This window comes from Agelaius phoeniceus, chromosome 22, assembly GCF_051311805.1.
Source record: "Agelaius phoeniceus isolate bAgePho1 chromosome 22, bAgePho1.hap1, whole genome shotgun sequence".
Lineage (NCBI taxonomy): Eukaryota > Metazoa > Chordata > Aves > Passeriformes > Icteridae > Agelaius > Agelaius phoeniceus.
This window is the reverse complement of record NC_135286.1, coordinates 4,354,066-4,369,479: the sequence shown is the minus strand read 5'-3', so window position 1 is coordinate 4,369,479 and position 15,414 is coordinate 4,354,066. Positions and strand designations below refer to the sequence as shown.

The window sequence follows — 15,414 nt, the reverse complement described above, 5'->3', positions numbered from 1 at the left end:
AAAGACTAACTCCAAAAAACCATCAGCATTTAAGAGCCTGTGTGTCCAAACTTCACCTTGAAGACTGAACTGATGAGCTTTCATCAGCTTTATTCAGCACAGGTGCTATGCCCTAGAAAGGGGTGGAACTACCAATCAAAGCACTGAGGAGCTCAGAAACAGCCAGAGCAGCCCATTCATCTGCCATCACTGCTGGAAGGACATGGCTGACAGAAAGAAATTAAAATTATAGAACCTGGACAGAGGTTAGGTACTGAAAATACAACTGTCCCTCTGATTATGACATTCAATGATTCAGACATCCAACTAATCAAGGATTTCCCAAGAGCAACTGTTCCCTAAGCTGAGGGGTTCAGGATGCAGAGCCAGCAGAGCCCAGCCCAGCTATGGGGATCCATCACATTTCAGCACCTCTGTATTGAGGGCTGAAAGGACCTAAGAAGGTGAGAAAGAAGAACCTTTTGATACAAGCAAACTGATTTGCTGAGTGTTTGAGATTCAGGGTATTTCAAAATACCAAACATAAAATTCACCAACATATGTAGCATAAATATTTAACTACTATCACTACACTCCCCTTCCACTACAGTGCTTAGCTGAACCATATTGGATCTGCTGAAAAATATAAAGCTAATATTAATGGGAATATATGCAAAAAATCTATTATGAACACATCAAAAGTCCTTGAAGAAACTTCATGCAACATTTACATATATAGATCTCATTAAGTTACTACAACACCATAAACAGGTTCTAAAGAGCAGAACATAAAACATTTCATCCTAGATGAAGTCAGGAAAGAATAATACAGTGAGAGCCTATGGACAAAGTTCAAAAGAAAAGACAAGCCTTGAAACAGTTTACTGAAGACATCAGGATTTTTCAGTCCTGGCAGTTTAGAGTGATCAGCATCTACTACAGCTTCACAGAAGTTTTTGGCTTATGCTCTCCCTCAACTCACAGTTTTTCTAAATAAAGTATTGATGCTCTTTGTAAGGCTTGAAGGGAACCCTGTTCCACAACCCATATTCAATACCCAAAACAAAATATCTCTGCTCCCACTGAAGATGTTTTTGAATGCATGGTTTTACCTTCTTCACCTAACTAGATTATATCAATCCACACAGTACCTCTCCTCCCCCAGATTACAGTTTACTTGTATCAAGAGCCCTGTTGTAATTCTGCCCAAATCCTTTCACTGATATTTTACAGCTTTCCCCCACTTGTACCTGCATCTTTTTGCTTGCTGCCACTAAATAAATCCATGCAGAGACTCCTGCCATACAATCTCACATCTTGTTTTCATTTTGCCCAAGCTGCCTCTGATCTTGCTTAGGGATGAGGAAAACTGGACTCGTGGGTGACTGCAAGGCATAACTGCTGTTATTCAGGATACCAGAACAAACAGGTTCAGACACTAAATAAAGATTTTGACAGCATTTTGTGTGTCCAGTATAAACTGGACATCAGTGACACTCCCAGGTCTAGGACAGTCCCCATACCTTGATGCTTTGAAATGCAAGCCCTCACTCACCTTTCACACTCCTGGGATGAAAATTTATTTGAAGCTTCACTGACTGCCATTACCTGTGTAGATTGTTACAGAGCAACAATTACTGCAGGCAGATCCAAAAAATACCTCCCATATTAGGAGTTACAGTCCTCTGAAGTCAAGCTTGTTCATTTTGTTAGGAAAGCAATAAGCTCAGTCTTGGGCACGTGCTAACATAATATTCTGTGGTGCTTTCCTACTGGATTTGCCTGGAGATCTGCACATCACAGTCACACACAGGTTTTAAACCTACAAGACAGCCTACAAGTGATTCCTGTCCCTATTGCCCTTCATGTGACTCACATACTCCTTCTGTGGTGACAGCTGGGCTCCTACTGTACTCCAGGCAGGGTGGAAGTGTTGTCATCCTCATGCCTCTGCCATAGAGCTACTCCAAAATCTTATTAGAAACACCTGTTTGTAAAAGTCCACAAAGCTCTTCAGCAAGTTTTCAGAGTATCACCATGTTTAATCAGCTCACTACCTGAACTATGGGCAGCATTAGGTGAGTGCTAAACTTGGAAGCTGTAGCTTCAAAAAGTCACAACAAAAGCCAAGTATATATTACTACTCCTGACAGCAGCACTTCTTGAATTTTCCCTTAGCTCTAAAAGTTGACATGAGAGATCTGAGCTTGGCCACCCTTTGCAGAACCCCAGAAGATAAGGGCTCACATGTATGGCCCAAACACCAACAGTGAGATGCTGAGGACCCAACAAATTGTTGGTAATAAGACACAAGGATTGTTGCTAATAACACATTGTGAAAAAGAACAAAATGTGGCTGGAGAAGTTACCTTAACCCTTTATCCAACCCCCCCTGCTGTGTGCCTACATAGCAGCTAAAGCACTAATACACCAATTTCCATGCCAAGCTTGTAATTTACTAAGAAAATTTTGGGTTTGTGCATCCTCTGACTTCTGGAGATTCTTAAGGCCACAAGGGTTTACAAATCTTGGATGCTCTGTCCCTCTTAAGAGTGGGACATCACACCCTTCTACTGCTGGAATTTAACAGCTCCCTTCCAAAATATCCAGCATAAATAGAGCCATCTCATCAGACTAAAAACCTGCTCTCTATTGACATATCAATGTTCAATCACTCATCTCAATATCTTAGAAATGCACAGATCTGTTACATCATAAAAATCACTAAACTTGGTAACAAGAATTCTCCTTGCAGATCCCTCCAGTTAAAAGCTAGTAACTTTTTTAGAGCTGCACTGTAACTCTGCTATAATGAAAAAAAGCCTATATATGCCCTCCCATATTCCAAATATCTTGTTTCAAGTCTAGGCCATCTCAGTTACAACTTATTTGCCTTTTAGTGTAAGATAAGATCACAAGGCTTAGGGGAGACCTTATCACCATCTTCCAGTATTTAATGGGTAGCTACAAAAATCAATGGATAATCCCTTTTTACAAGAACTCACATGGAAAAGACATGGAGTAATGGGTACAAGTTACTCCTGGGGAAATTCTGATTGGACAGCCAAGGAACAGTTTTCATAATGAGCAGATTCAGCCACTGGAATAATCTCCTCAGGGAAGTGATGTATTCTCCAACATTGAGCAATTTAAAGATTTAGCTGGACTAAATCCAGATAGATCCTTGTCACCACTGAGGCAATAGGATTTAAACTATTCAAACTGCATTTCTTTCTATTACCAAGTACATGCCACATACAACTATTTCATGATAGTAAATATTCCATGATATTTCAGGAAAAGGAGGTTTCTCTGCACCTTGACTCACTCAAGCACAGACCATCTCTGTCCCTTCTGCTGCTAGCAGGACTACAAAGCTCTGCTAGACTGCTTCTCAGTTTCAAGTGACAGGTTTATTCATCTTCAGTCTACTGAAAAGTTTTCACACCTCCTGTTTCCTTGACTGCAGGGAAAACAAAAATAGAAACTCAGTACTAGCATCTTCAGAGCTAATGCAGCAGTAGCCAAACCTCAGAGACTGAGAAAATCCCCACTCAAATGGGTATAAGGTCATGCAATAAAGACAGCTGCAAGGTCTAAGCCACTTCCAACTATTTCCTGTCAGGATCCTCACTTCAGTACTTGTAAGTGAGATTAGCTTCCAGCTTCCCCAGCCACAGCTAACAGCAGAAACAGAGCAGTCCTGGTCCTGGAGTTCATATCCACCAATATGAATACAGCACTACTGCCCCTGTGTTTCAGCCCCATGAGGAACAGCAGTTCCTGCAGACAGCCAGGTACAACCTCCAGACTAAACCCAGAAAACATCTCTTCTTCCTGCACAGCCTACATCAGCCACCTTGATTTGAGTGTAGGAATGCTGTAAATGAGCTCATTTCAGCACCACCCATAAAGAAACACTTCTAAGAACCACCTGGACTAAAGGCCTGCCCTAGCATTCCCATCCCTCTCAAATCAGGAACAGACACTAACCTGCCACTCAGGCCTCCACAAAAGCTCTTTTATCATCAAAGCAATGCTTCAGAGCTGTTACATCACTTCATTGAACTCAGTCTGTCTCTCCTACAAATCATTCAAGCAAGACTCAGTCAGGTTCAGCAGTGTGGTTATAAATATGCTCTTGGGCATTAAGGCTCCCAGTACAGTTGCTGCAGTCAGACTTTTGCTGCTCAGAAATTCTTGCTGCCTAGGTAACAGCAATGCAGGACAAGTGGAACTCAGGGGAAGGGTAGAAGAGAAGGAATACAACTGCAGCCTTTTTTTTTTGTTTGGTTGGTTGTTTTTAATATGTAAATTGCAAAAAAAAGAAATTCAGAAGACTTACCTGAATGGATTGATGGAATCCTAACCACACCTCATGTGGCAATTCACTTTCAGGAATTGAAAGCAGTAGCTCAAAACAACTCCTGGAAAAGCAAAAGGCAAGTAAACAAGCTACCTGAACACATTCTCTTGTTACATTAAATAACATTTCTGGCACATACTACTCAGTATTCAGCTAAGCAATGACAGTAACACTGAAACATGTTAGATTGTGCAAACCAATTAAAGGCCTGAAACAGCCTGTAAATCAGGCATGATTCATCATAAGGAAACAGTGCTCCTTTTACTACATGCAATCTCTCTAATTTAAGATTGCAGCTACTCTTATCATAAAGATAGTTCATTCAATGTAGCCCAGGAACATTGCATCACAGGATTCTATTCTTTCTTCTCAAAGGAAACCTAGTAACCATTCTAAATAAAGCTCACTGGAGTCCAGCATGGTTTCTGCCTAGAGGGAGAATGAAAGCCAGCTTCACCTAACTCAACATTTCAGCACTGATATAGATAGGAAAAAACCCCTAAGAAACAGCTTGACAGGAGACACATGCATCAGCACCAAAATGGATCTGGACAAGAAATGTCAAGTGAGCATCAGCACCTAGAAACACTTTCTGAGCCTTTGATGCCAAGGGGGAGCATTCCAATGCCTCCAGCACAACCTGCAGCCTGCCAGGGCAGGACTGCTGCCTGGGCTGCTCTCAAACAGGAGCTATCCAGCCTTGGACAGAACATGCATTGCCTGAAACCCTACTGAACAATTAGAGTTCAGTCAAACTAAAAGTGTTAACCATGACACCCTGCCTAGACATTCACAAGACTTCCACACAGCACATTTTTCATAAATGTGATAATATAAGGAAAGCAAACTAATCTAGGACACCACCTATTAAAAACCACTATTAGCTTTTTTATAAGCTACATCTACACTGTTAGATAGTTTCAACTCTTGCTACTTTTTCTTCAAAACATCCTCTCTCCAATATGAAATAGAAGATGGAGAGGGCAACACGTTCAGACAGAAGAACTGAGTGTGGGGAAGTAGAAAAGGAAGAGAAGACCATGAAGCAAACATGATTTTCAGATTTACTTAGTACTCAAAAATAATGTCCATCTTCCTCCTGACTAATGCATTGAACAGCTACCTACCAAATGCTATGCCCACTCAGATTCAGCAGCCATATACATCAACAGGACCAAATGGATGAATATTGAATAAGTGTCTGGCCATCCTTTTCACATTTCATACATTTGAGTTCACTCCCAACCCTGGTTTCTTGAAATAGAGGTGGTTGCAAAAAGCTCGAAGTACTTTTATTAGGTTGGCAGAAAACACAAGAGCCTTTGCCACTGTCATTCCATCATTATTCACACCATTAGGCACAAGACTGCTGCTGATGACAAAGCTGCCAACAGGAGCACCAGACACTGCCACTGTCACAGGTCTCAATGAAATAAATAAATAGGACTTTGTTGTGCCTTCTAGTCCCACCTGGCAGTTCAAGTTAATTCACCAGCCCAAATGCTTAGACCCAGGTGGTTGCTAACAGACCATGAAAATCAACTTTATGAAACACCTGAACTCTATTTTAATGTTAAAAAACCCTAAAACCTTAAAAACTCTACGAAACAACACCAAGAAAACCAACAAAAACTCCCAAACAACACCAACCAACCAAGAAAATCCCTATGTATGTGTTCTGTTTTCATCCAAGTCACACAGACCCTACAGCCATAACACATCTGCAAACTTCATAGTCCATGTGCTTTTGTCAAGTCTTTTGATGCACACCTCACTTTCAGACTTAGCCACTCAATCCTACCTATGTCCACTTTCAACTCCTAGAATTACATTTTCTAGCACATTTCTTTTTCATATCTATGATATTGGTTATGTAATATAATAGACTAGAACAAAATGACAGAGCAAGCTTTTAAACATCATTTTTCTACACTTAAGCATTAAGTTGCTACTTGGGCAGTGAAAAAATCTGCAATTACATTTTGAAAGCATTGTGTACACAGAGTGAGGTGGTCTAGGAAGACAAGAGGATTTCATTTATGCCTCCAGAGTTACTGTCTGTAACACAGGACTGATCTGAACCAGAAGGAAGGAAAAAGTTCTTGTGCTGCAAGTCTTCAAGTCCTCCTCAGGATCCCAACACAGAGAACTCTGGTCTGGAAGTCACTCCATAAGAAATCTGGAGCTCCAGATTATAAACTACCACATAAAACAACTCACAGCACAATTGTAAAAGCAACATCCAGGATATTCCAATCACAATTTCCTTGGCAGAAGAATAATTAGAATTCTAAGTCAATTAAAGAAGTCTTTTTGTAAGAATTGATTCAAACACACAGGTGCACAAAAACTTCTCCACTCCCAAGGGGGACAACACTCTATTTAGCTTAATTCTTTCTTTTAGTCCTTATTATACAATACTTTAAAACACACTTCTGCCCCTGAAATCCCATTTCCCTCTTTATTGTATGCAACTAAATGGAGTTTCCATGTCATGGCTAGGCCACAAATCAAAATTCCAGGATCATGCCAGGAAGTCAAACCTTCCTAACCCTACTCCACCAGTACCACCACAATGCCTATCTATACAAAACTCAATTCTAAACTTCAATCACAATTTTTGCAAATTAACTGTGATGGGTGCCTGAATGTTTACATTATTAGAAGAAATATTACCCATCTCAAACACTCAACTTCAAAATATCTTTTAGGTAAAGGTGTCTTAGACATAAATTTCTTTATTTTGGAACAAATAACTCTATGCAAAATTCAACGTATTATTTGCATATAATTTTTCAGTAATACCCCATTTCAGTTATATCTCATTCACAGAAACTTTTTAATTAAATCTTAAAACCTTTCAGAACTGTGCTCATCTTTGGATTGTATCAGAACACTTTTCTATGCTAATCTTCTCAGAGCCAAAAAGATGAGTCATTATCCATGGGATTATCAGCATGCATTGTTCACTTGTTGCCAGGAATTAACCTGGGCTTCTGAAGAGTTGAATTAGCTCCTAATGATAGACAGCAGAGTGGTAAATGCAAGCTGGTGAATCAGCCTGCAGCAGTGCATTAGGCTGAGAAGTGTTTGTGACACAAACAGCTCAGTGTCACCTGTGCCTGCTCACAGAGTGCTGAGGGAAGCAAGCACATTCCTCCTGGAACAACATCTGCCAGATTCAACAATAATAATAAAACAATAGACATAATAAAAAATAAAAATTAGGGGGATTTTTTTTCCATAGGTGAGCTAGAGGTACAAGCTTGAGGCAGACTGGTCTGACTGGTTCAATACAGTTTTGCTTCTTGATGGCATTCAAATCTCCTTTCACTTTTTATGGTTGAAAAAAACCCATATTAACACCTTCTCAAAGTTGTAGAAGTGGTAAATTCCCTTTCAGTTCTTTCAGTTCAGTGCCATCACAGAACACAGGAGAAAGTGGAAAGCAGTTAAATCTTAGTCACAGGCAAACACCATGTGACTTACGACCAAATATTTCTTCTTTTTTAATTTATTTATCTTAGAATCAAATAAACCATTTTCAGATGGAAGTAAAATTTTCATACTGATGGTACATGACACCTTCCCCCTCACACCAGCCTCAGAAATAAAGCACTCCCAGAAGTTTGAGTGAATAACCAGCTTCAAGGGTCTCCTTGAAGGTTCACAAGGATAGCCACTGTCAGTGAAAGACATCTCTGATATGGTTAATTCTTGAGTAATTCTTCTAGAGAAGCAAAACCTTTGAAACAGCAATCCTGGGGCTGAGGGGAATGCACTGTGCTTGGGGCTGTGAGAATAACCTGTCCAAATTCCACTTGAACAAAGCAGCACGGCCAAAAAGAACATTCCTGTTTGCCACCCACACACACCCCCAGTGTTTGTCATTGTTTGTCACACCTGCCATCTACAAAAGCAGCCACTCCAAGCTTTCCTTTTGTTTCCTGAGGTTGGACCAACAACGTCTCACATTGCATGAACACGATGTTTTTTAGGGGAGGCACAGTCCCTAAATGATGTCAGCTGCACTGTGAGCACAAACGGGACCCAGCACAAAGGGGAATCCACAGCACACGGAGTTTGGCTGCTGCTGGCTCACCCTGCTGAGAAGGAAGCCAGGAGGAGGAAGTTCTTTTCCTCTTCTCCAGGAGGAATGTTGGAAGGGGAGGAGGATTTCAATAGGAAGTAGAGCACTTCTGCTTTGGAACAGCAAATTTGCCCATTTCACTTCCAATCAAAGTTCAATTCTGAAAACACAGCCTGTATGATTGCTGTGGGGAACCCAGCTGTCTCCTCAAAAATCCCAATTCCATGGGAACAGTAAGTGTTCATGTCCCTAACTAGGTAACAGTCTTCCTCCCTCATGGAACCTCAACTTTTATCTTTTATTCCCTGCTCTAACTTCTCTCACACTCCCTTAGAAATTTATGAAAAACTGTGGGAGAGTTAATTCTGGTATGCCATTATCCTCCTTATCTTCCACCTCACTCTTTGTATTCCTCATTCTTTAGATTCCTTTCAAATGTAATCATTGTAAGAAAGAGAAGATTTCAGCAAGTCAGCTTTTCTACTGTCCTCTAACACAAAGTTTTCTGGATATACAGGCTACAACAAACTCCTCCCCCTGAAAGCTGGAAAAAAACATATTAGCAAAAGCAGAATATTCTGATATTTCCCAACAGGAGAAAAGCAATTTTGTTACAGAATTAGGATTTACACCCCAAGATATCTAACAGTGGCAAAACATACAGAAAATAGTCCAAGTAGAGATGTCCTGCAAACAAACACTAAATGACAAACTTTTAAAATTACTTCAGTAGGAAACAACCAAATACACAAGCTAATTCATGATACTATGATGAAAACAATGATACTCTATCCTTAAGAGCACAGACTGAAAAAGCAATGAAGATAATTTTGCCAAAAATGTGTATCAGGTACCAGGTAAATGCAGTTAAAGCCTTAGGTTTCCACTGTAAGAACCTAAGACACACTTCTCCTGATTTCATGTTTTCAAAAAATCCCAAACCACTCCTAGTTCTCATATTTCTCCCAATTAAAAAGAAGATAATTCAAGGCATCATTTGGAGATGATCTGGTTCTGAGCTGTTCATTTTTATTGCAAGTCAATCCATTACAAAATAAAGCATCTGCCCAAGGAGCTCACTGCTGAAGTCCATCTTAAAGAGAACACCCAAGTTCAGACCAAAAAACAAGAAGACTGATAACAAAAAAACCCCAAGTACTGTCACAGAATCACTTTTATTCTATGATGATCTTCATATTCAAGGTTCTAGATTTTCACCCTCCCTCCTCAGATGAAAACTCACTAGCAAGGAACACCCAGCACATCACCTTATCACTCTCAGGTTATACTGATTATATAAACCCCTCATTCTACACTCTTCAATCACAAAAAGCTGCTTTGCACTTAGGACAGACTTTGAGGACCTCCAAGTTGTCCCAATTCAGCTGATGGGCTGTAAAATGTTCTCTATTCTGTTCCAGGAATTGCTGTGCTTTAAGTCATGTCTAGTCTGCTTTGCAATCTTCCAGCACAGCTCAGACTGCCATGAACACAAATCACAAAAATCCTTTTCAGCAAGAGACACATCCAGAATGTGCCTGCACCAAAGGGGACAGGACACACAGAGCTGCAACTGCAGAGCAAGGGACAAAGTTTATTAATCCATGTGTAAAGGTCTAATATTGAAGCTTCTGTTTAATGAGTACTACACTAAGCCTCTTCTACAGAAAATAATACTTGCAGAATGTTTTAAGAAAGAACAGAACCCTCCTAATACCTACATGATTATCCAAATACAGAAGAATAAAGAACTTGTCCACGTTAATTAATTAAATGCTCAAATACATTCTGTGGTATAATTAAAAATGTACTAAATGTACTAGATAAATTTCAAATATAGTTGTCAAATTAAGCAATAAACAATTTCAACAGCTTGCCATTTAATTTATAAAGTTCAGTTCTTTTTAAAACAAACAAAAAAAAAATTAATATACCAACTTCAAACTTACAGCACTAGCCTGCCAAGTACCAAAAGAACATCTTCACATTCTGTAGTCAAGTAAGGTCTTGCATTAGCAAAGCTTTGGATGGAGATTCGATACACTTCCAAAAAAGGTAAAATATGTTCTGATGCACCCCGACTGCCAGCATACTGGAGCAGTGTCTGAAACAAAATGAGTTAGCATTAGAAATTCTTATAACACACTTAAAACCAAATATCAATACACAATATCAGACACATACAGAGGAATCATTCAGCAAGTGAGAAATTTTTACTCTGAAGAAGAATTTAAAGTGACAGCTTTTCACCTGAACAGAAATTATCCTTTTTATTGGAATATATTTTTATTTACTTTATTATCTTGATAAAGTTATCAGAATTTGTACCTGGGAGAAAGCTAGATGCAATTGGCAGAAATGTGAGCTATTAAGTAGAAAATTCAGGGAGAAGTCCAACACTTGGCTCCTTTGTAAAACTACCATAGAGACAGAACCATGTAACACACTTTTGCTTAAAAACAAATATCAATACACCATATCAGACACATAGAGTGGAATCATTCTGGAAGAGAGAAATTTTTACCCTGAAGAAGAATTTAAAGTGACAGATTTTCATTGCAACAGAAATTCTCCCTTTTATTGAAATAGATTTTATTTCGTTTATTATCTTGATAAAGTTATCAGAATTTCTATCTGGGAGAAAGCTAAATGCAATTGGCAGAAATGTGAACTATTAAGTAGAAAATTCAGGGAGAAGTCCAACACTTGGCTCCTTTTGTACATCTACCATGGAGACAGAACCATGTAGGTAACACTGCAATCTTTATCACTAGTGAGAATGCACAAAAAATAGGCAGAAACTCAAGGTTAAGAACATTGCTACAGGTGTAGTATTGGAAACATCCCTGCATTACCCACACAGCAAACATGAAGCCACCAGAAAGGAATCCAAAACCCAGATGAGATCATTATGTAGGCATTTTTCAAACACAAAATTACCCCAGATTTTACTCCTTGGCCACAGCAATCCCACATTACCTGGGCCCTAAAGCAGCAATATAAAATCTAGCCAGTTTTAACAGAAATCACATCAACACAGGGACAACACCAGTACATCCCAGAAAAACTGGGTAAAAGGATAATTTTAGAATAATTCTAGAAGCTTGGGTGGGCATAGTCCAAGAGAGCTCTATTCATGTAATGTTAATTGCAATTAAACAGAAAGGTTCTAAGATAACAAACCGTGTGGTGAGTTTTTAGAGCAGCTATTTAGGATTATGTCACCAGATTGTTTGGATGGATTTGTTGTCTCTGCCCATTTTGCTTTCAGCAGTTGTACACATTGGAAATGCCTTAATCATCAACTGAACTGTCTGAGACACTTCTTTTTATTTTGGAGGGTGAAATTGCCACCTCTCTAATGACACTGGAAAAACCAACAGTCCATCAAATTTCTCTTCTTCTATAAAAGCATGTAAAACAATAAGTTATCCATCCAACTTCTCTTCTTCTATAAAAGCATGTAAAACAATAAGTTATCCATCAAACTTCTCTTCTTCTATAAAAGCATGTAAAACAATAAGTTATCTACAGAAAGTGTGTGACAAAGTTTGCTACAAGAATGTAAACATCAGAAGGCTTAGAAAATCTTAAAAATCAAAGCAGCAATGTGGCACTGGATGCCATGGTTTAGTTCAGGTGTTAGGGCATGGGCTGGACTCAATGATCTTTAGGGTCTCTTCCAACCCAGTGATTCTGTGATTTTCTGTGAAGACTGCATGGGGAAAGAAAAAAGTTCAGAGTGCTTCACCCCAACATTCAAACCAAGTCAAATTGTCCTTACAAGGATGGTGAGGCCATATCAGTTTTCAATTCACTTTAAGTTGTCACTCTGACAAAACAAACTGATTTTAACACCTTAAAAAAACCCCACATGATCTTATCAGAAGGTGAATGGAAACAGCACACTATGGAACAAACCTTTCTACAAACCTGCTAAAACCAGATGCAGCCCTAATAATGACCAACAGCTACCCTCCATCACAGCAGGAAATAAGTGCCAGTACCCAATGTCACATCAGTGGTATTTATAACTGATATTAGTCCTAACCTAAAAACAATGCAGACTAGCAGAATCACGTGTTACACTTAAGAAACCTATTAAAAAATACCACCTAAGAACCAGTAACCTGCTGGTTTGTGGATTGCTCTCCAACAATTAATGAACAGAACTTCTGGGGGAATGGAAGTTACAAACTTTCCCCAAATCCCACATAATATTAATAGTTATAAGGACTTAAGCTGGGGGCATGGAACTGGAAGTTTGCAGAAATCATCTTTAAGCACAGCACAAATATCATTAGCTGCAGCAGGTAATGGTAATACCAATCTTCACATTTATTTAACAGATGAATGGATTTGATAATATAACTCAAATCATACATTGCTTTGTAGTATTAAATCACATTCAAAGACTGTCAAGCTGCAATTCCCAGAGAGTCAAGTGATGACTATCAGAAATCAGCTGTTTAGTAAAGCCAGCAGTAACACTACCATTACAGTGACTAGAGAAACAGATCAAACACACCAAAAATATATCCATTAAAACCAATCCATTTAAAAAGCCAAATTTAGTACTGAATTATTCTGACAGACACTTTGATCATAAACTACCTGGTCTATGTAAACCATAAAACATAGCAGAATACTTTCTAAGATGAAATAAATTTTTTAGTAAACACTGCAGCCTTGCTCAAGTGCAATCTGAGCACTGGGATCAAAGTCTTCAAGCTAACATGAGGAATTCACCGAGTAACTATTTATGAGAAACTTCTTGTCAAATACATAAACAATGGTTTCAGTGTGAAAAACACATTCAAGGTGACAGATTTATTAATAGCTTCGACTTCAAGGGTCTGTGGTTTGAAGCATTCTGATGCTATTAGTGTTAGCACACTGACAAAGAAGCCAAATGTAGTAACTGTATTAGAGAAGTTCTTCAAAGCCCTTGTGCTGTTTCACCAGCAAGAGTTGTTTAGTTGTCCACCATGGATTTCTCCTGGCAGTCTTTATAAAAACTATTATGGGAAAATGATTAATTCGACAGAATTAGATAACCTACATGTTTAAGGGATTCTCAAGTAACAATTTAGAAGCAATTACTACCTTACAGTATAATTACCTGAGAGAGTATCCATGCATTTAAATCTGGCTCACACACACCCATTTACACTTCATCCCACCCTCTCTCCCATTCCAGTAACATCTCTGATGGGTAAATGGGGTGGGAAGTGCAGAGCCCACATCCCCCCAATGTGTAACCCACGGGCCAGCCCAGGTTTTCACTCTCTGCAAGGACACAACACCTCCTCAGCTGAGCTCCCTCAGAATGGAATTCTTTTGCTCAGACCCAGTTTAAAGACGAAGATCTCAAAGTTTCCTGACCTGTTGGTACAGCTTTGAGACTTTTAAAGAAAAAGACTTTCCTGTCTTCTTAACTGTATCTGATTGCACTCAACATGTCACCTTCAAAAATTTCAGAAAGCCAAGAGCTGCTGGGCACTGGCAGATGGGATTTGACATACTCCAACCTCCCCTTCACTGGAAACTCTTCTTCCTGTTTATGACAGCACAGCCTCAAACACTCCCCTGAGTTGTTCTATCTGGCTGTTTGGGTACATACTGCTCTCCACAAAAAAAAAAGGTTTTTCCCAAGGTGAATGTGCAAAGCATTAATGCCTATATAATATAAAGCTGCAGAGTCAACCCATTATTTAGGCTTCAGGAGCTTCTTTGTTTTGTTATCCTGGACAACAGTAGCATTTCCCTGCTTGAAAATAGGGATCTTCAAGGAAATTGTGACATCCAGCATCACTCCCTGTATGAGCTCCTGGAAAGCTGCACACAGCAGCACAAGTTTAGCAGCAGTAAAACAGCATTCACCCAGCTCAAAGCAAAGGAAATTCCCTAATTTGGTGCAGTTTGCCTGAGAGCCAAGGTAATTTCCACAGCAAAACAGAGCAACTTCCAGGCCCCTGCCTCAGCTGTACTCACAGGATGGCAAACATAAAACATTTCAGCTCTCCTCATGTCAGCTACTGCCCAAAATCAAACTTAAGCTCAGATAAATTCAGCTTCTTTCTTGCTGTGGCTTAATAATTTTATGGCAAGGTATCAGTGGTACCTTCCAAGTAATTAATACAAAATTGAGCTCCCTAAACTTCACTCATGGGCAGACCTTAAGTTATTGAGGTTATCACAAACATCCCCTGCCAGGAGAAACCCAGACATAAAATTCCACCCCACCCACAGTGGGGGACTGCACAAAGACATCAGAAATTCATCCTCAATGAAGGATGGAACTGCTTCAGGATGGACCAGCAGCTCCATGTCCCCCATTGCAGCTCCTGGAGTCCAGGCATGACAATCCAATCCAAAACCAACCTTTTCCATTTTCATCTGTGCCACCACAGCATTTTAAAACCAGATTGCAATAACAGCACAAAGACCCAGAGGGCTACATTATTTGTGAGGCATGCTTTTTTTGTTGGTTTTTTTTTTGTTTTGTTTTGTTTTTTTTAGGTAGCAGAACTGTCTTTCACCACACTCCACTGATCAAGCATCTTTAAAGCTTCTTCTGTACCCAACTAATCTGGGAAACTGGACATGTACACACACAGATCATCCTGACACTCACTATTAAGGGTCAGCTGAATATTTGTCTCAATGTTCTGACACAAATTTACAGCACTGGAAACAATTTTAACAAATCCTGAACATGGACAGGGAGACACTTTGTAGCAAGTTCCATGTCAGTGCAAGGTCACATAAACTGAATTTGGGACAAGCACAGCAGGATGCAGCTGCACCCTGCAGCTTGAAAGAGTTTTGAAACATAGAAAATACATTTATTCTCTTGTTTCAGTTAGTGATGAGCTAAACATCCTCCCAGAATGGCATTGCAAAGCACACAACCTGTGGATGCAAAATGGAAGACTGTGAAGGGTAACACCACTTCTACAAAATTTGTGACAACCAG

At 39.5% G+C, this 15,414-nt stretch overlaps 1 protein-coding gene across 14 annotated transcripts in view; it reads right to left on the bottom strand.

The window, feature by feature from the left end:
* RLF (RLF zinc finger) overlaps positions 1 to 15,414 on the bottom strand; it is a 39,758-nt gene that overhangs the window by 23,317 nt on the left and 1,027 nt on the right. For 5 of the 14 annotated variants that reach the window (XM_077189763.1, XM_077189768.1, XM_077189767.1 and 2 more), the window contains exons 2-3: positions 10,385 to 10,539; positions 4,325 to 4,406 (exon numbers count right to left, since the gene is read on the bottom strand). The exons of 1 other annotated variant lie outside the window; for it this stretch is intronic. In XM_077189763.1, coding sequence (XP_077045878.1) covers positions 4,325 to 4,406; positions 10,385 to 10,539 — 237 coding nt within the window. Of the gene's footprint in view, positions 1 to 1,534; positions 1,588 to 4,324; positions 4,407 to 10,384; positions 10,540 to 15,414 lie in introns of those variants that run through there. 8 more of the 14 variants (XM_077189765.1, XM_077189764.1, XM_077189766.1 and 5 more) reach the window with 4 other exon arrangements.